The following is a 27,211-nucleotide window of genomic DNA, read 5'->3' on the forward strand; positions in this document are numbered from 1 at the left end:
AGTGTTGTTCACGACATTTTTCACGTGTCGAATTTGAAGAAGTGTTTGGCCGAGGCCGATAAGACTATTCCTCTGAAGGAGCTTCATGTTGATAAGCAACTATATTTTATTGAGGAACCTGTTGAAATTATGGATCGAGATGTTAAGACTCTCAAGCAAAGTAGAATTCCTATTGTTCGAGTTAGATATAACGCCAGACGCGGTCCCGAGTTCACTTGGGAGCGTGAAGATCAGATGAGGCAGAAGTACCCGCATTTGTTCCCAGATGCCGAGTCAACCCCTGCACCTGCTTAAATTTCGGGACGAAATTTCCGTAACGGGAAGGTACTGTAACGACCCTACTTTTTCCGTTATCTTTTACCGTTAATTATTTAATGACCGTTAACTGTTATTCGTGCCACGTCATTTCTATGACCTATATTATTATCTTTGTAATAATATATTAATTATTATGTGTTATATGAATATTTGTATTCATATCTTTAATTGTACGTTTCTACGTGTCGCGGATTTCTATCCGGCGAATCTTTTCGGTTTTCAAACCAACGGTCGAGCTTTTGGGATTTTTAAGTCCTAATTATTTTAAATATGATATTTTAATATCATATGATCATATATAGTGTTTATATATTTTATTCGTCGCGTATTTGTTATCTCTCCGAAAAATCAATCGCGTAGTGGTGTTTTCGCGTTTCGGGCTTCGTTCGGGCATTCGGGCCACAAGACTTCTTTCATTTATCAAGTTGGCCCACAAGTGGGGCCCACCCTTCATAATTCAGCCGAAAATATCAAGGGGGAGGGGGGTATTGTGCCATTTTTCCCAAACTTGTAGTTTTAGGGATCAAAACCTAATCACTACTTCATTCTTCCCCATTTTCACATTTTAATTTTTGTTTCCTCCTCCCCTTGCTCTCCATGCCGTCACCTACCACCAAGAACATCATCATCATCTCACAAAATTGTTAATCATTTCAAGAGGCTTTCAACATAATCGGATTCTACACAACGATCTCTACGCGTTCATATTACTTGATTGTTGATTAGGGTATAAACCCTAACCCTAGATTTTCAATTATTTTTCTGTTTTTACATGTTATATTGATAGTATGATGATAATATGTTATTGTATTGATGATTGTTTGCATAGAAATGCTCAAATATATATGTTTTCGGTTTGATTGAATTGGGACAGCAGCATATTCGTTCATTTCTGGTTATGTAACTGATATAAAAGTGAAATTAAAGTATCTAGATGAGTTCCTCTCATCAAGACATTAATTTTAGACTCCGGATTCATGTCGTTTCGATTCCCGGAGCCCTAGATATTATCAAAATGGTATTTTGTTAAGATTGAAATGTGATATTGATATGAACCAGGTTTGGTCCAACTTTGTGACCATATTTGGTGACTTTAGGGTGTTTTAGTGTGTTAGGGTTAATGGTGGAACGAACTTTCATGTTCGGGTCATCTAAATCCGAGCTACGAATCACCCGTTTCGGCTAAAACACGATTTTGATTGAATTGAAGTTCCAAGTGGTGTCATGGCTGATCACCACGACTTGTGGACTGTTCTTGGTGTGTTCTTGAGTGTGCCAAAGTTTCGGGTGGTTTGATTAGGCGGAGATATATGTAAGGCTCGCCGAAAACTGACACCCGGGGCTTAAGATACGACCCGATGAACTTTTGATTTAAAATTCATGTTTAATTATTAAACTTATGATATAAATAATGAATTTCATTATCATTTAATTACTTATGATAAAAAAAATAATTATTATTATTTAAGACTTATGATATATATTTATTATATCATTTAATTATTACTTATGATTTAATTAACATTTTAATTAAACTTACGATTAATAATACTTTTATTATTAATGGAAAATACTTATGATAAGTATTAAACTTATATTATGAGATTATTATAATAAGACTTATAATAAGGATTAATTAATTATTTAATTATTATAAGACTTGGTTATTATTTAATTATAAATCTAATTATTAAACACTTATGATTTAATAATTATAATTAGAAACTTATGATATGATTAATAATTCATTATTAATTAATAATACTTATGATATGATTTAAAATTTATTATTAATTAATAATACTTATATTATATTAATTATATCATTTAAACTTATGTTAACTTTAATAATTCATTTTAATTTAATTAAACATTTGTTATGACATAATTATACATATTTAACTTTAATTAACATTATAACTTATATTATTATTACAACTTACACTTTTAAAATTAATGTTGACTATGTTTGACCAAGGTTGACTTTTGAGTTGACTTTCGGTTGACTTTGACTTTCGGTTGACTTTTGTTGACTTTCTAAATAAGGAAACTTTCCTAACTTAAAACTTTCCAAAAATAGAAACTTCTCAAAAATAGAAACTTTCCAAAAATATAAACTTTTCAAAAATAGAAACTTTCTAAAAATGGAAACCTGCTAAAAATAGAAACTTTCTAAAAATAGAAAGTGTGTGTCCGTACACTGTTTCGATCAAACCGATGCATGTTGAGTATTGTTCTATGTCTACTTGCAACATGTACAATAGCTATCATACTAAGACTTGACCTAAGTTAGTTATTTATATCGACCTGCTTTATTTATAGGTCGGCGTTGTGATCATTCCTGATCACTTTACTTTGTTACTGTTCGCATTTTTGTGTGGTTTCTTCATTTGCTATTAAGGTGAGTTATAGTCCCCTTTTTCTATTTAAATCTTTTGGGATGAGAATACATGCAATTTATTTTATATTTTGGACACAAGTGGAAGTTGGTTTAAATTATTCATTGTGAGTTGAACAAAAATATTCCCTAGTCTGGTAACAGTAATCACTGGTTTCTACTGGTGAACGCGAATCCTATGGATAGATCTATCGGGTTTGACAACCCCATTTCGAGCTAGTCGCGCTAGCAATTTATAATCGGAATGTTTAGTACTTCGTAATTTGTTGTAGATATACTTGTTCGGTGTATATTATTTATTGTGTTTGACAAGGGTAAATAAATGGTTAAGTGGTTACCAGGTGGCTCACGGAAAATGGAATAATGTTTTTATATGTTTTCTAGCATATAATTTTGTGGTCCAAAAGGGAGTTTTTATGTTTTCAAACATAAATTTTTATGGTTTAAATTAAATATTGTTTGCAATATTAAACCTATAATTCACTCAACATTTTTGTTGACAGTTACTCGCATGTTTTATTCTCAGGTTCATGATAGATTGCTTCCGCTGTGCTTAGAACGTCTGCATATTTATGATGGCAGCTTTTGTTAAACATTAACTTGCATTCTATTTTGATACATTTAATAGTGGATGCTGTTGACTTTGTTTTGGTCAACTTTTGGTTAAGTAATAATGTCCAGTTTCTCTAAACTTATATATTTTGGTAGGTTTCCTTTATAGGAAATCATTTTTAAATAAAGAATGCAAGGTTATTTATTAAATTCATATAGAGTTGTGATCAAGCTGTGGGACCAAGATAACGATGGTCGTCAAGTGTACTTTGACGGGTCGTCAAACAAATCTTTTAGATTTCAAAGATTTTCTTTAAATCCCTTGAATTCCGGAATTCAACCCTAACTCTGCCAAAAGTTAAGACAAATCTTTACTTTTCCTATTTCAATCTTTTGTGATAGCTTCATTCGTACTCTTCGAATAATCGAATTTTTTATCCACATTACTCAATGATGATAAAAATCTATTTATCAACTCATATTCGTCATGAAAACATTTTTATTGTTAGCCATGACGACCTCACTCAAATTTCGGGACGAAATTTCTTTAACGGGTAGGTAATGTGACGACCCGGGAATTTCCGACTAAATTTAAACTTAATATTTATTTGATTTCGAGATGATAAGCAAAGTTTGTTAAACTGAATTTTAAAAACTTTGAACTGTGTTCATGTATACACTTGACCTTTGACTATCCCGATGGTTCACGAACAATTGTGTGTAAATAAATATATAAATATAAGTATATACAATAATTTGAAGTAATAGAAAATAATTTAATCATTTGAATTGAAAATGTAAAATAATATGTAAAATAATAAAATTGTGATTTAGAATAAAGCTATATGTAAATCTATATGATTTTATATATATATATATATATATATATATATATATATATATATATATATATATATATATATATATATATATATATATATATATATATATATATATATATATATATATATATATATATATATATAATTAATGTTATATGTATATTGTAATATACATAAATATTAAATGTTATATATATGTTATTATATATGTGTCATAATTAATAATATGTAATATTAAGATTGATTACGAGTTAAAAATATAATTAAATATAATTGTTATAATTACTTTTAATATTTTATTAATATCAGTATTATTATTAATATTATATCCATATGAAATTTAACACATTTGATTTGTTATATCATTATTAATGTCACTACTATTACAATTAATAGGAAAATTTTAATTATTATAATTAATATTAATATTAGTATTGTAGCATTAATAGGATGAGGATTATTTTTACTAGTATTACCATATCTGTATTATTATTATTATTATTATTATTATTATTATTATTATTATTATTATTATTATTATTATTATCTATATTGATATTATTATTATTAGTATTACTAATATAACTATTAGTATTATTATTTGTATCTCGATATTATTAACAATAATTTTATTAATTTATTAACAGTATTAATATTTGATTATTAAAAACATTATCAATATCAATATCAAAATTTATGAATTATAGATATATATAAACAACTATATAAACAAATATATATAAATACATATATAAAACAGATATATATATATATATATATATATATATATATATATATATATATATATATATATATATATATATATATATATATATATATATATATATATATATATACAGATTAGATATACAGGTAGATACATGTGTACAATTAAATAAATAAATAATGATATAAATATATATATCTAAATACAGAAAAATTACGAAAGTCAGTTTCAAAGTAATCTTAATCTGTAGTTGATTGGCTTTTCTGTTTCAAATTGATACGAATTACAATATAACCAAAAGAGTAAATCCAAAATCAGTTAACTTTTGCAATCGAGTTATAGTTTTCTTATTTTCTTTATTTCACGGATCGAATCTTTTGTCCCAAAATTGGTTGTACGTCAAAATCAGATTTATAATACAAACAATTGGATTTACTATATCAAATATTCGAATTATATCTATATACCATCCTGTCCTCATAATGTAAATCGGAATAAATAAAAAAAGAGAAAGAAAGAGAACCGGTCGTTTAACTCTGTTACCAAACTCAAATTACAGACCCTTGAATTCGAAAATTATTTCAAATTGTGTAATGCAGTTAAGTTAGGAATTAGCTAGTTAATCTTTCTTCAAAAGCCCATCTTCCAATTCTTTGAAACAAAGACGAATTCGGAGAGTCAAAGTTCTTGAAATAAAAGTCAACTGATTTGTTCTTCGTGAAATTTGTCATCGTTTTGATATCTACTGTTAAATTAATGATTGAGTAAGATTCAAGGAGTAATTTGGAATATAGTTGGTGTTGAAACCTTTGGTTGAGGACAGCTAAAAATCAAAGTCACATAATTTTTTTTTCTTTTTCACTTACGAAGCAGCAGCAGCAAGCTGTTAAATTCTGTTTTTGTTCATTTTTTATTAATAACTATCTTTCCAATTTATTTAGTTGATTACAAGTCTTTTATGAAAACATTGAATTCGTTAATCTGAATTTCGAGCATGAACTGGTCATCGTTAGGTTGGAGGAAGAAGAAGAGAAAAGGGAAACAGACTAGTACAGGTTATAAGTAATTTAGTGGGGTTTAATTCCAGAAAATGGGCAACAGCCCGATGGTTTAGAGTGTTTGCGTGTTATCGAGGGGTCATGGGTTCAATCCTGGTCTGGTGCAAATCTTTTTGTGAAAAAAAGCATCAAAGGTAGTCTTTAGTTATTATATTTATCATTATGTTTATTATCATTATGTTTATTATCATTATGTCCATTATTATTATTATTATTATTATTATTATTATTATTATTATTATTATTATTATTATTATTATTATTATTATTATTATTATTATTATTATTATTATTATTATTATTATTATTATTTTTATTATTATTATTATTATTATTATTATTATTATTATTACTAGTTATTATTATGATTATAATTGTTATTATTATGATTATTATTGTTATTATTATGATTATTATTGTTATTGTTCTTATTAGTATTATAATTATAATTACAAGTAACATGATTGTTGTTATTATTAAAATTATCATAACTATAATTATTATTAAGATCATTATTATTAATATTAAGATTACTATTATTTTTACTACTAATGTTATTATAAGTATTACTATTATCATTTAGGATTAGTATTAGTATCATTTTAGAATTTTTATTATTATTATTATTAACAAAGGTATTACTATTAAGACTATCACTAGAAATAAGACTGTTATAATTATTAATATTAGTAGGTATTTGGTATTATTATCAAAATTACTATTTTCATTACCGTTACTATTAAATTATTTATTTTATTATAAACTACTGTTATTATCATTATTATGAGATTCATTATACAAAGAAAACTATCAAAATATTAATTAATTTAAATGAATATATAAACTAAAAATATAAGTTATATAATTTAAGATATAATATATAAATTTGTTCGATTACCATTATATGTGTTAATATAAATATACAAATGATATAGGTTCGTGAATCCGAGGCCAACCCTGCATTGTTCAGTGTCGTCATATGTATTTTTACTACAAAATACATTATTGTGAGTTCATTTGATTTCCTTTTACTCTTTACAATTTTTGGGACTGAGAATACATGCGCTACTTTTACAACTGCTTTATTAAATGCTTTTGAAATACATTTTGAACTGCGAATACATGAAATGCTTTTATAAATGTTTGACGAGATAGACACAAGCAAAACATTCCTCGAATGAATTATGTAGATGTGATAACTGCCACCATTGAATTATGTGGACGTGATAATTGCCACAATTGATATGAATATTTTTCCCCTGATTATTATTGCTTGGTAACCTAAGAATTAGGGAACATCACTAATTTTGAGAATTAGTGCACGCCTAATTGACGCGAATCCTAAAGGTAGCTACCGGGTTTAACACCCCCACCCAGAATGTTCACTAGACGGAAGGGCTAGTGGGCGTGGTGTTTAGTACTTCGAAGTTTATATGATTATTATACTGACGAGATGTTCTGTTTTGGGGATATTATTATGCGCATTATATGTTAAGGTCGGTTACCAAGCCAAGCTATGAAAGCAATGAAAAGTAAATGTTATGTATCGAGAAAATGATTTTATACACAGGTTATGTGTATGTTATTTTTGTGCACGAGATATGTGTACGGTTAGTAAGCTTTATGAAAAATGATTTCGTACACAAGAAAGGTGTACTGTATTTAAAAGATATCGCATGTACATTACAGGTGGGTATAGAATTTGGGCCCATTTGTACCATGCAGCTAAATCTTGTGGTCTATCAAAATGATGAATTTTACTGTTTTATGATAAACTTATGAACTCACCAACCTTTTGGTTGACACTTTAAAGCATGTTTATTCTCAGGTATGAAAGAAATCTTCCGCTGTGCATTTGCTCATATTACATGGAGTCGTTCATGGCATATAGAGGTCAGAACCTCGCAATGGGACCAACTGTTGAAGACTTTGTCCAGATGGATTAGGACGGGTCACTACAACTACTACATCTATGAATAAAAGATTCTTCGTCCTGTATCCCTGCACTTTCATAAAGCGACTCAGTACGAATTTTGCTAGTGTCTTCAGAAGGTGATGTATCTTTCTCTTGAATTTCTTCAAGATATATACAGTGCTCCCACTTTCTTCTAGTAAGTGGAGACTTTCTCCAAAAAATCTGCATATCTAGCCACAGAAACCTCGTTTCTAGCTGGATAGTGGAAGTAAGAACCCAACGTCTCCTATGGGTGTCGTACTAAGATACATTTGGCAGTCAAGGATTTAAGTTGTTTAGTGCATCACGTCTCACGTGAGCTTCACAACCCTAGACTTTCAAGTAAAACATATTAAGGGCCATTCCATCTCATATGATGTCTTGTTTACCTTCTTGATTGTACTCAATGTGAGAATGCTTTCAGCAGACTCTAAAAGTAAATATCCCAAAAGGATGGTGGTAGGGTAATTAGACTTCATCATTAATCGAACCATGTCTAACAAGGTTTGATTTCTTCCTTTAAACACCCCTCTATGCTAAGGTGTTTAAGAGGGAGTAAGTCGTGAGACAATCACATGACTAGTTAGATAGTCTAAAAACTTTTGACTCATATATTCGCCTCTACGGTCAAACCGTAGAACCAAAATAGTCATTTCAAGCTGATTTCTACTTCATTTAGATATGTTTTGAACGTTTCGAACATTTCATGTTTATGTTTAAGCAAGTAAACATAACCATGTCTACAGAAATCATCAGTAAATAATGAAGTAGCGAGAATTAATCTAAATGGGTAGCATACATCAGTATGAATGCGTCCAAGTTGATCTATTGCCCTTAATTTAACTTTGCCTGGTAGACCGGACAATCCTGCCTCCAGTGACTTGTCTCACCACAGTGATGACAAGCTTGTCCTTTTCCGGATACCCTTTCTTTGCATGTGGAGAAATTTTTTTGGGGAAGTAAGCTTGCTTACCCTTGCCATTTCCCTTCCCACAAGCAGCTCACGGTTTTACGAATTTTTCCTTCCTTTATTGTCAATACAACATGACTTTTCTTTAGCAGCATTTTTCAGTCAGCTCAAGAATCAATTTTTAGCTCTGAAATGGTTTTTCTCATGCAGTGCATGTAGTAATTCATTACCAAAACCATCACTTTTCTTGGACAGTAAAGTAAGCATCAAGTTCTCTTTAAAGACAAATTACATACGAAAACCTAGGTGCTCCAATTTGTCGGTAAAGTCCTCCATGTTCAAAACATAAAAGCTAACCAACGTTCCAGCTTCATGTTTGTAATCGTGAAACGCTTCCACAGTTTAAAGCAGTTATTGATCTGCCTGTCATATGCATTGTAGTCTTTTAAGTTCATTTGAAACTTAAGGGTCAAGATACTAAGCATAAGACATTCTACTTACAAGTTGTTCGTTAAATATGATTACTATAATCATCATGAACAATAGTAGTGGCAATCTCAACAGGAACTTAAGAAAAAACAATTTCTAGATGGTACAACTTTCTTTCAGCCTTTCGGACAATCCTAAGGTTGTGATAAAGTTGCACACGTTCAGTTTTTCCTTTATGAAGGATTGACATTACTGTCAAGTTGTTTACGGATCAATTTTTGTTTGATGTCATATACAGAATCTATTAAGTTCTTTTAGTATTTTTTATAATTATCCTTTTATAAATTAATTACCCTCGTTTTAAATCATTAAAACAATTAATTTTCGTAAAAGGCTTAGATTCACATTGTGCTTCCATCATCACATCAGTTGATTAGCTAGAAATGATGGAGTCATTGGTACGCGGCGGGCACCAATTGCATTACAAGTGCAACTCTTAGATTTTATGGGACCCATGACATATAGTGTCCAACAACTAGTGTCATGCAAGCATGTTTGTCCCATCCTTGCCTCGGGTTGCAGTCTCACCTCTCAACTCGATTAAGTCATCCAATTTTGAAACTTGTAAAAATAAATCTAGGTCTCACGCATAGATAATAATTACCTCGGAGTTATAATTTAACTAGGATCTCACCGTAATTAAAAAATAACTACAAGTATTTCAAAACGAATTTGACGGCACGACATAAAATTTTACGGGTATATATTACAATTTAACTAAACAATTTATAAAAATTGTGTTACGAATATTTCATGCATATAATATTCGCCTCACAAATTAAAACCATATTAATATACTTTTAACCATGTTTTGACTTTAATTCTCACATGGCAATTCATATACAATCAAATAATATATAAAAAGCAATTAAAACAAAACACAACATAATATATGTGCATAGCCTCAACCGATGAAATCCTATGCTTGATCTCATGAGCCATGGTGAGAACCAAGTGGTCAACTAAAGGGACAATCACGATAGTATACCTTAGAAGCTCCCACTTGTGTCAAAATCCAATAATGACCAAATGTACTCCTTGACCGCATCTTTCACAATTTCTGTCCAATGAATTTGGCAGCCTAAAACTCCATCTAGAACCGCTCGAAACCAAAAACTTTCTTCTGAGAAGTTGTAGCGCAATGTGTTGTGAACTTCCAGTAAAAATTTCACTGTCAACGAGCGTCTAACAAACCGGGAAATTCTGTTTTACTGAGGGGCTGTAAAGTTGGCCGAATTTTGCACTTCATGTCTTTAATCCCATCATTGAGGTTACATTACATTTGATAAATAAAATACAACTAATATGGAATTGTAAATTACATCAATGGCTCAAAATAGCCTCCAACTATAATGAAAATACATGAATAAAATTGCCAAAACAAACAGCATCCAAAACAACCATAAACAACCAAACAACACAATATATACAGTCTAGGTTTTCATCGGCTATGCATAAACAATCATCACAATAATAACATGATTATGATAATAAACAAGTGGCTTGCTCCATGGCACATGATGCATGTCAATGACCATGGATTTAAAACAATTAAATAAACAAGTCAAAGACAAAGTCTAAATACGCAAGATTTAAACTTCTACAAATAACCGTATAATTAACATAAGAGACTCTTGATACCACTGTTGGTGATTTAAAATTTTTATTAAAAACAATTTTTTAGTTAATTAAGATCATGTCCACAAGCATATAATGATCAAATAAAGCGGAAGCGTTTTAAATATAAAATAATCACCAAAACCCTGATCCATATGTATTATACGGTTAATAATAAATTAATATCAAGTACGAATAGATTTGTACCTCTCTTTGAACACCACGAATTGTTAGAGATGAACCTTTATTTGAACGCCACAGTTAGATTAAGATAAACATACGATCGAAAATACGACTGTCTCTAAGGTTGATCCACACTACACTTCAAGCAACGTAAGTGGATGTGCTAGTCCAATTCAAGTAACAAATAATCAACATCTTGATTATTTGATAAAAGAAAATAACAAAGCAACATTTGTCCGAAAGTTAAAAGAAACGATTCCTTTAATTCTTCGACATTCATTCATCGTTGAATGAATAAAAACAAAAGTCATATACCATTTTAAGAATTGGTTTTGAATTCCTACGTAAGTTGATACAGAGGAATTATTTAATTCCCTCTTTTGAGATTCACAAAAACAAAAGATAGGAATTGACTTTTTACTCTTATTTCAAAACGCACATTACGAATCAAACAAGAATAGATATTGCAGCCATTTTTTTCCTTTGGATTAAATAAATGATTTTATTAATCTTAATTATTAAGTTAGATCACATCTATCTATATCTATATCTATATATCTATATCTATATATAATTAAATTAAAACCCTAAAAGGCTAAGAGTTTAAATTATTTGGGCTTGATTAATTATTTAATGGACTTAACTAATGTTATTAATTCGAGAGTCCAATAAATAATGATAATTAATTAAATATAACTCTCTTCGATTCTTGTTACTTGAGAAATAATATATATAAACTAGTTAAAGACCCGCGGTTTCGCGAGATTTTTGAATGGTTTAATCATTTAAACTATAAAATTAAATACAGGGGAATTAAATTTTTAAAGTTTCAAAATGTACTAACGAATAAATAAAAAAAAAATTTTGATTCAAATTAAATAAATTATCTCCGATATCGTGATGTAGTTTTAGGCGATTGAATTAAGAATTGTGGATGGTTATCTAATATCTTCGTTGTATTTTTTCACATATTCGACAATGTAGTTATTCTTGTTATATGTTCATGAATTGTGAATGTCATAACTCTTTGTCTTATTGTTAGTATTTTGTGCATCCCTGAGAATGTCTTCTGTCATAATTCGTGAGCCTATAATGAGTTGAAACATTATATTTGTAATAAAATGCATAATATTGTAATATTTTTTTAATTATTCAGCAGATGTATGAAGTTTATGATTTAGTATACCACATCCATAAAGTTGTGCATAATAGTAAGCTTTCCAACTAAAAATGATATAGAATTGTGATAATTTGACATTGCCGTTTTGTCTCCTTTATTCAAAAACTCTTTAAGTATTTCATATTGTGTATTCTAAATTTCTAAATTTTGTAGTAAGTGTAATCTCTTCGTTCGTAATTTCAAATATTAAAGATTTCATTTTTTCAAGTTGAGGTCCAAAAACTTCAATATGATTGTTGATTAACTGTCATAATCAAAATTAAGTTAATGTATGTTAATCTCGAAATTGAAATATGAAAAATTAGTTAATATAGAAGTATAAAACCAATAATAATAAATAAGGTAAAGAAATAATTTCGTGTACTTGCCTATAGCATATGAGTTGGACGTAATCCATCAATCCACATTATACACTACTGGGTAGGACACATCCAAGTACGATATGTAATACTAAAGACATCAAATGTTGTAGCAAATTTCTTCATATTAAATAAGGTATAGAAATGTGATAATATGTGTTCGATAATCGGTGGAAATGTCGTCTTCAATGAATTCTTCGATCAATCTTCTACGTAGTTGTAATATTCGTACGTTGGTATGTTCAACAAACCAATCACTATACTTTTTGCTAAAGTTAAGCGGATCTTTAGGAAATAGTTAAACAAAAACTTATAAGGTATACATAGTATTGTTTTATAAAAGATTGAAGTATATAAATTTTTTTAAATTAAGATGTACCACAATTGAGGTCTTGGTTCCTGGCAATCTGTAAATGTGATATAATACTTTAGCAATGTAATTGTAAATTGATTTAGAATTGAAAGTCATAAATTCGTATATTTTCTATTTTTTGGTGAACATGTATTAAAAAGTACCTTTTGTATTTTTAGCTATATTTCCATGTTCAGTTGTATAACGTTAACTATAACAGTTAAAAATTAACAATTACTATTGTCATTTTAACAAATGGAACCTTTTTTTTTTTGCGGTGTTTCATAACTGCTTATCTATTCTTTGCCTTTTAATTTTCTTTCTACAAATTTTAAAAAAAATAATAATTAACATATTAATTATATTGACTCATGTAAATGTAGTTAGAATAAATTATTTCCATACTTTATAAGTTAATAAAACATATTATTAATGCTTAAAATGCATGAAACCTCATAAATTGACTTAGCAAGAAGGTTAATATATTTTAAAAAACATAGATAATAAATGCAACCAAAATAAAATTAACTTTCAACTTCATCAACATATCTCGCTTCCTAAACGTTAAACCTTAAATCTCAACCTTAAACATACTAAACCCTAAACTCTAAACCCTAAACCCTAAACACTAAACCCTAAACCCTGAAACATGAAACATGAAACCTATACCCTAAACCATAACATGTAAACCATAAACATTAAACACTAAACTCTAAATCCTATACACTAAACTCTAAACCTTAAACACTATATCTAAACAGTTAACCTTAAACCCTAAACCACCAACCCATTACCCTACATACGCTAAACCCTAAAATCTAAACCCTAAACCTTAAATTCTATAATCTAAACCTTAAACCTTAAACCCTAAACCATATACCCTAAACACTATACACTAAACCCTAAATCCTAAACCCTAAACCCTATATCTATACTCTAAACATAGATTGTAAAAACTAAATCCTAAGCCCTAAACCTTATACCATAAACCCTAAACCCTAAACCAAAAATTCTAATATCTAAACTTTAAAGTCTAAATACTAAACCCTAAATCCTATACACTAAACTCTAAACCCTAAACCCTATATGTAAACCCTAAACACTAAATCAAACCTAAACCCTAAACCACCAACCTTAACCCTACACCCTAAACTTTAAACCCTAAACTCTAAACCATATACCCTAAACACTAAACCTTAAATTCTAAAATCTAAACCTTAAACCTTAAACTTTAAACCTTAAACCCTATACCATAAACCTTAAATTCCTAAATCTAAACCCTAAATACTAAACTCTAAACCATAAACCCTAAACCCAAAACCATATACCCTAAATCCTATACACTAAACCATAAACCCTAAACCCTAAATCACTAAACCTAAACCCTAAACCCTATTTCTATACTCTAAACATAAATTGTAAAAACTAAACCCTAAGCCCTAAACCCTAAACCATAAATCTAAAATCAAAATCTTAAACCTTAAAGTCTAAACCATAAACCCTAAACACTAAACCCTAAACCCTCTACACTAAACTCTAAACCCTAAACTCTATATATAAACTTTAAACCATAAACCCTAAACCCCAAATCAACCCTAAACCACCAACCCTTAACCTTACACACTAAACCCTAAACCCTAAACCCTAAACCATAAATTCTAAAATCTAAACCCTAAACTCTAAAACCTAAACTCTAAAACCTAAACCCTATACACTAAACCCTAAACCCTATATCAAAACCCAAAACACTAAACCATATACCCTAAACCCTATACACTAAACCATAAACCATATACACTAAACCATAAACCCTAAACCCTAAATCATATACACTAACCCTAAAACCTAAACACTATATCTATACTCTAAACATAAATTGTAAAAACTAAACCCTAAGTCCTAAACCCTAAACCATAAATCTAAAATCAAAACCTTAAACCTTAAAGTCTAAACCATAAACCCTAAACACTAAACCCTAAACCTTATACACTAAACTCTAAACCCTGTAAACTCTAAACCCTAAACCCTAAACCACCAACCCTTAACCCTACACACTAAACCCTAAACCCTAAACCTTATACCCTAAACCTTAAATCCTAAAATCTAAACCCTAAACCCTAAACTCTAAAACCTAAACCCTATACACTAAACCCTAAACCCTATATCTAAACTCTAAACCATAAATTCTAATATCTAAACCTTAAACCTTAAATTCCAAACCATAAACATTAAACCCTAAACCATAAATTCTAATATCTAAACCTTAAACCTTAAATTCCAAACCATAAACATTAAACCCTAAGCCCTATACACTAAACTCAAAACCCTATATCTAAACCCTAAACCCTACACCTTAAACCCTAAATCAACCCTAGACTCTAAACCACCAACCTTCAACCCTACACACCAAACTCTAAACCCTAAATTCTAAAATTTAAACCCTATACACTAAACCCCAAATCTTAAACCATATATATAGACCCTAAACAATAAACCAAAAACCATAAAACCCTAAACCATAAACTCTATACCATAAATTCTAAAAACTAAACCATAAACTCTAAAGCCTAAACTTTAAACCTTAAACTCTAAACACTAAACCGTAAACCCTATACACTAAACCCTAAACACTAAAGCATAAATTCTAAAATTTTAACCCTAAACCCTAAATCTTAAACTGTAAACCATAAACCGTAAACCTTAAATAGCAATTCATAAACCTTAAACCATTAACTCTTAACGTTAATCCTTTTTATCCATTAAGCTTATATTAGTTGTCAAAATGAATTTAGTTTGTACTATAAGTATATATAATTAGAGATGTACAAAAAATATTCAAAGGATATTTAACCATGGAACATTTATATCTCAGTCAAATACGTCTCAAAACTTTCTTATAAATAACATTCTGGGTGGTATTTGAATCATTCTCATCGTCGTCCAATATGATTGGTTTTAATCTGTTTTTGTAGTAAAATACGCATGTCTGCAATGACTGTTTATTCATTTTATTGAAAGAAGTAAATACATATTAATATTTTTGTAATATGATGTATATGCTACATGACAAATGTAATGAGTCATTATTTCCTTTTTTTCATCACAATGTAGAATGATTTAAAAGAGAATAATTATTAGGTAATAATTAACAACTTTGCTACATTGATTTTTTAGTTGTAGTAGCGAAATTCACATATACAAATTTTGTAAAGAATATTGTTTGTAGATGTCGCATCCGGAGAACCTGGCTTGACTCCTATATCTCTGACATATATCATCAATTACAACTTAGCCAAAATTCAAAGAAACACAATATTAGTGTTGCATATTGCATATGAAAGCACGCATAAATAATAAACGTAAAGTTCCAATGATAATACATATCATTCTCGTGTTGATTAGTCTAATAACCTGATAATAACTTTTAAAGTAGGTCTAATCATGACATGTCTATTAATCAACATAAAATGGCAAACAATTCTCCATTAGTAAACTAAACATAGCATCTAACCAAGTTCCAAATACCTGAAACAATCACATGGCGAAATTAGAAATACACCAAAGAGTAAAAGAGACGATAAAAATCCACGAACAAACTAAAACTAACACAATTATTTACACCAAAAGAACACAGTACTAAATCAAAACCAAAGGGGTCAAATGGGTTGATCTCGATTAATTTATATATAAAAGGTCATGCAAGTAGAAGTAACAAATTTTGCTTACAATGAAACGGGTCAAACGTGTTAAAAGTCACCCAAATGTAAAAAGAACAAACCTTGTCTGTATCGACATCATGTATAATGGCAGAAACAACTTCTTCATTGTTGGGTTCAAGTTCATCGGCTAAAGCTTCCATTCAGCGATCTCAATGTATCTACTTTTATTTTGATCAAAGAATGCAAAAGCGTCTTTAAGATGATCATCGTTACCCATTTTTCTTAAGTGAACTGAAATCGCAATGAATTCTCCGTAATTCAAGTAACCGTCCTTGTCAACATCTCCCTATGGGAAAAAAATCTTACATTAATTCCTCCTCAAGTCACTCACACACACACACACACACACACACACACACACACACACACACACAAAAACAAATAGATACTTTTAATAAGAATATTTTGTGAGATGTGTATAGGTGTTTTCCAAATTAGGATATAACACGAGAACAGAAAAACATGTCTTATACAGTTCGACAAATGTTTCCAAAATGCACATCAGACACCCACATATTCACTTTTGGATCATTATAAATCTCGAATAATATATATAATATAAATAAAAATAAAAATAAAAACTATAAAGTAACAAGATAACAAAAAGTAAACATACCCTTAAAGTTCTTTTCTTAAGCTTGTTCATTACAGAAAATTGCTTGAGTCTTGCTTCAACGGTTTCACCTAAAGATACATTTGGAGCCTTTTTGGCTTTCTGTATCCATGGAGTCTTGCGCTAATTCATTGTAGGAATTCACACACCTGATTTGGTACGTGTTGTTTCGAGGTGGTGGATTATTTAAAACGAAATCATGTAAGCACCCAATCGGACATGTATCGTGAGTCCAAAATCTTCTTGCTCCACCTTGGTTCTGTAACAAAAAACATAGAATATAGCTAAAGAACTGAAACATTTATGTATGTCTGATACCCAAATAAACTAACCACATGCAGCTACTTCAACCCCATTTTCTATAAAGTGGGTCGATGAGATGGGTCGCCTTTAAAGTCCCCTAAACTTTAAATTTGTCGTTAAATGTAATCATAAATTGACATATAGGTTTTATATCAAATGAGACACAAAAAGTGTTCAGGGTCAACCTATATAAAATCGGCCCAACAACACAAATGCAGAAAATGAAGAATCAAAAGAATACCCATCCCTACCGCATACAGTCCAAAGTTCAACCACCATACAGCCAATAAATCAAACAGTATATCAACCATCCAACAAAAACTTAACGTATAATTCTCAGCAAAAAATAATAATAAATAATAACAGTTTTAGTGAAATACGTGTAGCATAAGCTGTTGGCAGGCATTTGCAATGCATCAACACTTAAATTGTTTTCATCGAATAGAACATGGTAGTGTGTTGGCCTGCTGGTTCCCTAGAAGATTTTCAAAATCATCAGTTAAAAAACGGTAAAATAGAAAACATAACAACCATTGAAGTTATGTTTAATCGATATAGATTACCTGGATTCCAGCATGACTACAGAGGTAGAAATCAAATTCGGTTGGGTGACAGATTTTAGTGTCCACAACGTTCCCTGGAAGCAATTAACAAACACCATACAAAACTAAAGCGCGAAATAGTTTTTTAATATTTTATAATACACAAAAGTAATATGAAGTACTACATACCAGAAAGAATATTGCTACTTTTATCGGTGCTTGCACGATCTCCATGATTCATTGGAAACAACGAAGTGTGATTCCATTTTTGCACAATGATGAAAGTAACCCGCGTCATATAGTCCTTTTCAAGTGACACACAAGCATGTAACAATAAAGCAGTTTTTTAAGCTTTAAAACATATAACAATGACAACAAAATATAAAACAAAATTATTTAACTTACAGATTTTGTCCATCTCGTACACCAAAACATCGTTAAACTGGCCCTCACTAACGACATCTCTACAAAAAAACAAAAGTTTATATTATCAGATAATAATAAGTAATATGTAATTATGAACATAGTAAAATAGAACATAAAAAGTTTAAGTAACACCAACCTATAAAAGATAATCCTTTGTGGCTTTTGTTGAGTTGCTCTTCTGAATGCAATGAGGTGATCTCTGTAACACATGTATTCGGTTTAATATCCAAAAATAATCCGTTTAAATTTTATGTTTAAAAAAAAATAGTTCAAACATCTTTGATAAATGCATATAATTACCTGATCATGCCCTTGTGAATCACACCATTCTTTTCATCGACAAAACTCGTGTAAAGATCTTGAATGATTTCTTGCGTGGGGCTGCGAAGGACCAGTGCTCGATATTTTGTAACTTAAGGCCAATCCACAAAAGCCACTACCTATATCGAATTAAACTTAGTAAGTACATAATTAGTTTAAATTACTATTTAGAATATAAGATATGGTGATCATTACAAAAACATTACAACGGCTATCGAAGTGCCTGAATCCTTCCCAGGTTGAGGATGGGTAGGTTGAGGATGGGTGACATCTGTACCAAAAATTATCGTTGGACGCTCATATATCACCTGCAGTTGCCTAGACAAAACAATAATTGTACCTCCAACCTATAATAAACTCATTAATATATAATCAGAAACATACAATTACTCAATTATCAGTATATATATATATATATATATATATATATATATATATATATATATACATGTATGTTAATATTAAAGCAACTACCGTTATATTTTAAATTATATATTTGCATTTAAACAGATTAAGAAAATAAAAGTATACATTGTCATTCCAAGTGTAGAGATCAGTATGACAGAGTTCATTAAATAATATGAAGTTGAATCTCACAGGTCTGCAGTAGCGCAACTTCTACATGGTCAATCAATTAGGGCTTATTAGCTTCATACGCAACTGCGCCTACATGATAATCAACAATCACAATAAGATTAAACTTAGCGTTTGAATATGAACCTCTAAAATATTAACAAATCATTATAGAGGACTGATATGTTTAGTTTAGTCGATTATGATGCCTATTTTATCATATACGCATACAAACTAAGTAACTAATCACCACATTCTTAAGAGTCATTCACAAAAATATCATTGAAAACAACATCAACACATGATAGCTTTAAAAACTTACACCATACTGAACACAAAAGCGCTCCCATGTTCGCAATGGAAGCACTACAAATATGCCAAATAAATCAACTAAAAAAAATAGTTATAAATTCATAAAAAGGTTATAAACGTTACCTGTGAATCCAATGATTTTCTGAAATGAGAAAGACCAAGCAAAGACCTTTATTGTTCAATCCCTCTCTAAAAGTCTGTTAAACTCATGTTAAAAATCTAGTGATGCAAGTAGGGTTCAAATTGCAAAAAAAAAAAAAAAAAAAAAAAAAAAAAAAAAATAGACCAGTTATACCATGTGAACAACTGACTTACGTAATTAACCAACCCTAATTAAGCAAGACGTTATATTGATTAAAAGTGGTAAATTAACTAAAACGATGAAAGATAAATTTGTGTATAGACCACTCATTGATTTATCTAACAAACCAATGAATTGGTTGAACATAGATCATAAGAGGTAGATACCTTAAAACTTAATTCTAGAAAAGAAATTAACCTGAAAGATCAATAGTCATTCACAAATTAATACACAAATAATTGTCACCTGTTGTGACAAATTAGCGACAATTCATTCACAAAAACATTTAGTATACACATAATCGTCACCTGTTGTGACAAATTAGCGATTACAGTAACAAATAAAAATTTGATAAGCGGTAGTGTCGATGATTAGGGTTTTGTTTTTTCTGAGTCATGAATGAATCGAATGTAATCTCGATGAACCCCTTTGTTAATTTTCTTGGTTGCGAATGAATAATAACATAAATTAGCTATAAGCAATACCTGTCTGTTATTGAACATACAAATTCACCATCATCTAATCTCGATTCTTGTTGGTTGCGAATGAATTATAGCAATCGTTTATCTTTTGTTGTAAAGCCGATTTAGTGGTGATAGTATAGGTATGAGAAAACCTAAAAGGTTTAACAAAAAAGGTAGAAGGGATTAGGTAATGAATGTGGTGAATCTTGTTCCGTGTTTTTTCATTATTAGATTGGGGTATTTGGAATCAGTGTTTTAATAATTGATTTATTAGCTAATTTTTTTTAGGGAGTGATTAATAGTCGATGGATTAAGGGGTATTCTAACGTAATTTTCTAATTTAACGGTGATTAAGGGAGTTTTGAAAACATTTATTAGCTAATCAAGACTCTCTTTTAATGTATATAGTGATATACGATATAAATTTATATAAATTATAAATGACGTCTAAGTGTATTTATGTGTGACCTCGAAGGCTCATATGAACTCAGCCATATAATTATGTGTTGTACCTTGCGCATTAATCATACACTTCATGTATATATAATTTAATTCTTAAATAAGAATTGTTTAATTAAAACCTGGTTATAAATTATTGATTGATTGTATCAGTTGTTTGTACGGCTGCGTATAACAGATGGAGATGAATACGGAAATCGGAATCGAGACATGAAAGGCACCGGCGATTGTTAGAAGATCCTTCTAAAGCCGTTGACGATTAAATTTTTAGGGTTTCGTATTGATCCTAAATCTTGTTTTGATTTTTTTTCATTTCGACACGTGTTAAAAAATAGGTCTGATTCTGTTAATTAAAATGTCTAATTGAGTAACTTTCATTATTTGTATACCGTGCGAAAAAACTAAAGAACTGGACTAATAAAGAGGAACAGAACCATTCCTAAATTGGAATGAATATTTTCAGGTAATGTCTTTAATTTACGGTTTGTTAGATCTTAGGTCTCGGTCCGAAGCGAACCGTATTAAACTCGAAAAAACACGGAAAATAATCGATCCAAACTAATAATATATTTCAGTTTTTAGTCCGATTTTTCTTCCACAAATTAAAACTCAAAATATAATCGAACTAATCGAGTACTCTTCTGTACCATGGCCGGCCCATTGGGTGTGCAACCTGTGCAACAGCACAGGGCCCAACTTTTTTGAGGGCCCAAAATATATATCCAAGTTTCTTTTATGAACGGTAGAGGTGTTATTTTTGATAACATAGGTTCCAGGTTCTATATAAACAAATACGGAGTACTTATCAATATCCAAGGCTTTTAAAAAACAAAATCTTGTGTTTGGGGCCTATAGTTTAATTTGGCACAGGGCCACTAAAATCATCGGGCCGGCCCTGTTCTGTACCATATACAACTCTAATTTATACGATATCATTGTTTGATCAATGAAAAGTTGAGGTAGGCTTCTAGCGATAACAAGGGGGACATTGTCAAGTGGGCAAGTTATTTGTTACTTGACCTCGAATTGTTGAAATTTGGCCCCGCTTGAATTCGCAAAAACTAAAAGTTCTTTTTCATTCTTTCGATTATGATTTATGACACGCATAACGATTCGAGTAGGGTAGAGAAGGCTTATCAGAAATGTTTGACTCCGTCAATAATTTATTGATTTGAATTCATCTCTAGCCTCGGATTTTCTAAATGAAATTTTTCATGTGTGATATTTTATACTCCGTATCTTCAAATAACATGTTGCTGAAAGTTTGGATATGTGAGTTCAAAGCCTCTAAAATTGACGTTTTAAAAAGAATGAGGCATGATTCAGAGAGATTAATAAAGATCAAACTATGAGATAATACATCGAATAGTTAATGTGTATATATCATACTTTGATTTGTCTCATCAATCAAATTCATATATATATATATATATATATATATATATATATATATATATATATATATATATATATATATATATATATATATATATAGTGGCATAACGAAGAGTCAAGCGACACTAAAGATCTCTAAGCTCCTAGGTATTTGATGCTCTCATGTCGTTTGTCATAGAGCTGTCGAATAGGAATGACAATGGGTGAAAAAAACTTCATAATCTACGGGTATCTGACATGCGATGGACAGGTAAAATCATGAATTTTTACCTCTAGGCACAAGTACGAGTAAAAAAACTATACATGCCGACGGGTCGCGGACGAATCGCATGTTTATACTACGTGTCACGGATAAAACCTGAAGCGCTAATTTATGAGATTTGTTTTGATTTACTCGTGAGTTTACACATACATTTATTAGACATAAAAGTTATTTTACTTGTGATGGACTAATTAATTAATTATTATAAGACAATTTAATTTAAGCAAAAATTTATATTTCATGTCATTTCACTTATAATTCTTAATTTTGTTATCTTATTAGCTTTACTTAAATTAATTAACTTGTATACTTTATTAGCCGTAGATTTACCGCGGATCAGGGATATCTGCAGGTCGCGAAAATGGGCTAAAACAAGTAATTGTAAATATTTTCTTTGCTCTTCAAACAACTTCGTGTTCAATTCACAGATAATTGATAGTCTATAATTTGTAGTTGCCTCGTTAAAATCTAAAAAAGTAAATCATAATCATTTTTTTCAACATCAGTAAATGAAAGTCATAAGAGTCTATTCATTTCAATAGATGTAAAAACAATCAAAATGGACAATTTAGAAACCTCGAGAAACAGCTCTTGTGACTTGCGTAATCGGGAATTATCAATCATGACTGAAATGTTTTAGGTATTTGCCATTAGTGACTCATGCATGATCAGAAATGGGGGTAAGCAGCGCCACAAAAGGGAATAGGGACACTGAGTTTTTTAGTCCGTGCGATGCACGGAAATTGATTTTTCTTCTTTAAAATAAAAGTTGATCGAGATTTGTTAAATTGAAGGATTGGTTAAGATAGCATTACTACAAACAAAACTGTTTGTTGGAAGGCTTTTATGTTCGTATAATCTTTAATTTGTGTGAGTCTATAATCTACAAGTATTATATTATATTATATTATATTATATTATATTATACCCTCACACTAAAACACATAATTTATGAGCAGTAACTCAAACGTGCATCATTTACTTGTACGTTGGGCTTCTAAAGTTGCAGTCACAAGGATAAGAGCTAAAAAACTGCCAACTTTAGATAAGTTAGGGTGTCAACAGTGTAACTTTGTAACCGTTATACTAAAACACGTAATTTATGAACAGTAACTAAAATGTGCATCATTTATTTGTACGCTGGGCTTCTAAACTTGCACTTACAAGGATAAGAGCTAAAAAACTTCCAACTATAGATAAGTTAGGGTGTCAACATTGTAACTTTGTAGGGTTGTTAATTGTAAATTCAGGGGGTCAAAGTGTCATCTTATAAAACTCACAGCTAAAAATCACCTAAATTTTTGACGGGATTTAAATTTTTGTTTGATGCGAGTTAGGTTTCACTGCTATAACCGTTAAATTCGAAATAATTTTACGAACAAAACGCAGCAAACATTTTTCTAAACGAAGCTTCCGCGCATTACCAATGCTGACGTCATCATAACGTCATCAGTTTTGTCTTTTTTTTTAGCGAAAGCAAAAAAATTAACTTTGGTGCCAAAAAAATAATTTTCCCTTTATGTAACGTGATAAAAGAATTAAATTAATACAAACTTAAGGGGGGTGATACTCACACACTCAAAATTGATACATCCACACTTTTTAACACAAAATTGACAGTTATAACCCTAAGTTTATCTAGGGATTTGAACCTCCATAAATGTAAATTAAGGGTATAATAGTAAGTTGGTGTGTATGAATCAATTATTGGTGTGTAAATATCATCTATATATATATATATATATATATATATATATATATATATATATATATATATAGAGGAGCGTTCATATGAAAATGTTCTCATTTCTATCTTTTGTGAGAATACTTCTGGACCACATATTTAATTTGAAGAATTTAAATAACTTTTAATCAAATAAAAAAAATAAAGTACATAATTGAAAAATAATACCCGATTAAAATGGATAAAGCCATAACTACCAAAATCTCACGTTCATGATTATCTCTAATTTTTAGTTTCTCTTTCTTCTCAATTGGATATTGGATATTAATTCTAGTGTTTATCTACATTTGAGATACCTTTAATATTTCAGATCATATATATATATATATATCTTTATTTACTTGCATCCGTAATCCGTAATTAAATATATATGGAGACGTATACCTCCTACGCATCCTAAACAAATGATACACATATAAAGATACATTTATTTCTGTTATTTAATATATATGATTAGATGATTAGATTAGATTTGATTTCCAAGGATAAAATGGCATTGTGAATGTGTATTTATGGCAGAGATTTGCGATGGTGCATCACTGGTTGATCAAAGCGCATTCATACAAGTAATGGATGATCACGATGAATTCATACAATTAATGGATGAATTACGGAAAAAACGTATACCCTTTACCTATGAATTCTCTCTCTCACCTTCCCAACAATCACCGATAACGTTTCTTCTCCGGCAATAATCACCGGAAACTGCTTTCACAATCGATTCTTCAAACATGCATCCAATCCTTACATCTCCGTTCACCCCTAAACTTTCTTTTAAACATAAATCACAACACCAGGCTCACAATTCTCACTTTATTAACAACATAAAGTACCAACCCGAAAACGTCGGGGTTCGGATTAACGTAAATCGCAGCAGAAACAAACATCACGGCAACTCACCCAACTACCCCCCAACCGCCGGCAACGCTTCAAATCCAGAAGTTAATGGTTCACACCCAAACCCTATATTCGATGGCCCTCTTTTGTCTGATTTCCCACCTTTAAACCACAATCCACCCAAGAATTACATACCTACTGTTAACCCTCTAAAAGACGCAAACCAAATGATTTACAACCGTTTCAAATATCAAGAGCACGCTAAAAGCCTAATAAAAAATTACGGAATCCACAACCTTTCATCTTCAAACAAACTGCCAGAATCCAAAGCTATCACCTCTTTCTTGTTTTTCAATTTTCCTGACTCATGGAATGCTGTAAATCTTTGGGGTTTATTCAAAAAACACGGCGAAATATCTGAGGTATACATCCCCAAAAAAACCCTAAAAAGTGGTAAGCGTTATGGCTTCGTTCGATTCAAAAACATCCTGCCACACAACATAGATCAGTTTACTAGAAGACTCAATTTAATCGCAATTGACGGTCAGACTCTAACGGTTTACAAGGCTCACGATCGAAACGGTTCATCTCCTGCTGGCAATAAACCAACTACAGGCAGCACCAACGTCACCAACAACTCATCTACCGGTCAACCATTTGATCCCAACAAGCAAACCGATGGAAGGAAATTCACAGAAGCACTTCGCAACGAACCTCCTAATTACCACTGTAAGTCGTTTATTGACCCTTCAAAAGAATTTTCTATTCGTATTCCTAAAGACGATAACGTCACTGAACTTCTTGGACATGCCCTTATCGGCTCTATTAAAAATATTGACCACCTTGAATACCTAGACGAAATATGTAAATCGGAAAACCTAACTGGCTTCGAAACCAAATACCTTGGTGGCAAGGATGTACTGTTAATTTTCGAGGATATCAAGCTCGGTTTTGATGTACTCAACCCTCAAAGCTTCGGTAAAAAACATCCGTTGTGGAACTGGTTCGATAACATAAGACCATGGGAACCGGACATATACACACCTCCGGGTCGCCTAGTCTGGTTAGACATCCGGGGGGTCCCCATATCTTGTTGGTTCGAAACTACCTTTCGTAAAATTGCAAGTTGTTGGGGCGAAATCATCGACATGAAAAACTGTTGTATTGAGGCAAATGGCTCCCAAGATCTATCGATCGGCAAAGTCCTCATATTAACACAATGTTATCCTAACATTTACGGACACGCCCATATTCACTACGATTCAAAACTATTCTCTGCATTTGTAATCGAGAATTCGGTCCAACCTATCGATTTTAACGTTAAAGACAATGTGTCCTCGACTTGGGATGACGATGATCTGTTGTCCGATGAATACTACTCGGATAAAGATAGTTACAAAGACGATGATAATGTTTCACAATCTTCCGAAAATTGCAAACATAACTCACCCGTCACCACACCAAAAGTCTCAGACAATCCAAGTCATCTCCAATCTTCCGAACATTCAAAAAAAGTTGAAACAATCCCCTTCTCGATTAGCAGCCAACACCAATCTCCTTTTAACAACAACGACAAATCGGAACAATCATCCAGTTTAAACTCTTATGATTCGGTCAAACAAAATCGCAATAACACCCCTTCACACAACACGTCGGAACCTATAACTCCCATAAGCCCAACAGAACTCATAAATTCCGTTCAAAACAAAAAATACAAATCAAATGGCAGCCCACCGCCAAGCCCAATAGCCCTAATAAACTCCCTTCAAGACAAAAAGCCCACTAATTTGGACAGCCCATCACCCAAAGTCAACCCAACAACAGCCAATTCTCCACGTAAATCTGTTGAGATAAACACGGCAGTTTCACCTCAACCGAACCTTAACCCATCTACCTCCACCGACCCTAACCAGCGAAACCTAAGTTCCAATCCGACAACAACTGAAACAATCTACTCCAACGAATTTCTTGCTAATCCTGAGATCGCTACCATCAAAAAGA

At 30.8% G+C, this 27,211-nt stretch overlaps 1 protein-coding gene across 3 annotated transcripts; it reads right to left on the reverse strand.

The window, feature by feature from the left end:
• Nucleotides 1–16,206: 16,206 nt before the first annotated feature.
• On the reverse strand, nucleotides 16,207–19,114 carry LOC139868812 (protein argonaute 1C-like). 3 transcript variants are annotated; one of them, XM_071857155.1, is made up of 10 exons: nucleotides 19,059–19,114; nucleotides 18,843–18,982; nucleotides 18,679–18,741; nucleotides 18,522–18,580; nucleotides 18,306–18,420; nucleotides 18,138–18,211; nucleotides 17,955–18,049; nucleotides 17,275–17,530; nucleotides 16,718–16,944; nucleotides 16,207–16,464 (listed from the first exon to the last, which is right to left on the reverse strand). In XM_071857155.1, exons 4-8 carry the CDS (start codon nucleotides 18,576–18,578, stop codon nucleotides 17,458–17,460), a joined length of 414 nt encoding a protein of 137 aa, XP_071713256.1. In that variant the 5' UTR covers nucleotides 18,579–18,580; nucleotides 18,679–18,741; nucleotides 18,843–18,982; nucleotides 19,059–19,114; the 3' UTR covers nucleotides 16,207–16,464; nucleotides 16,718–16,944; nucleotides 17,275–17,457. The 3 variants fall into 3 exon arrangements, with proteins under 3 accessions (XP_071713256.1, XP_071713267.1, XP_071713261.1); XM_071857166.1 differs by having other exon boundaries at nucleotides 18,843–18,978; nucleotides 19,059–19,097; XM_071857160.1 differs by having other exon boundaries at nucleotides 19,070–19,094.
• Nucleotides 19,115–27,211: the final 8,097 nt, after the last annotated feature.

Source organism: Rutidosis leptorrhynchoides, chromosome 1 (assembly GCF_046630445.1).
Source record: "Rutidosis leptorrhynchoides isolate AG116_Rl617_1_P2 chromosome 1, CSIRO_AGI_Rlap_v1, whole genome shotgun sequence".
Taxonomy (NCBI): domain Eukaryota; kingdom Viridiplantae; phylum Streptophyta; class Magnoliopsida; order Asterales; family Asteraceae; genus Rutidosis; species Rutidosis leptorrhynchoides.

What these genes read in the sequence shown, in the direction of transcription:
- LOC139868812 (XM_071857155.1), bottom strand. Translation starts at nt 18,578, where the DNA reads ATGTCGTTAGTGAGGGCCAGTTTAACGATGTTTTGGTGTACGAGATGG. An exon ending in GTAGTCATGCTGGAATCCAG is followed by an intron (nt 18,050 to 18,137) that starts GTAATCTATATC and finishes AAAATCTTCTAG; the next exon opens with GGAACCAGCAGGCCAACACA. An exon ending in GCCAACAGCTTATGCTACAC is followed by an intron (nt 17,531 to 17,954) that starts GTATTTCACTAA and finishes TTTTTGTTACAG; the next exon opens with AACCAAGGTGGAGCAAGAAG.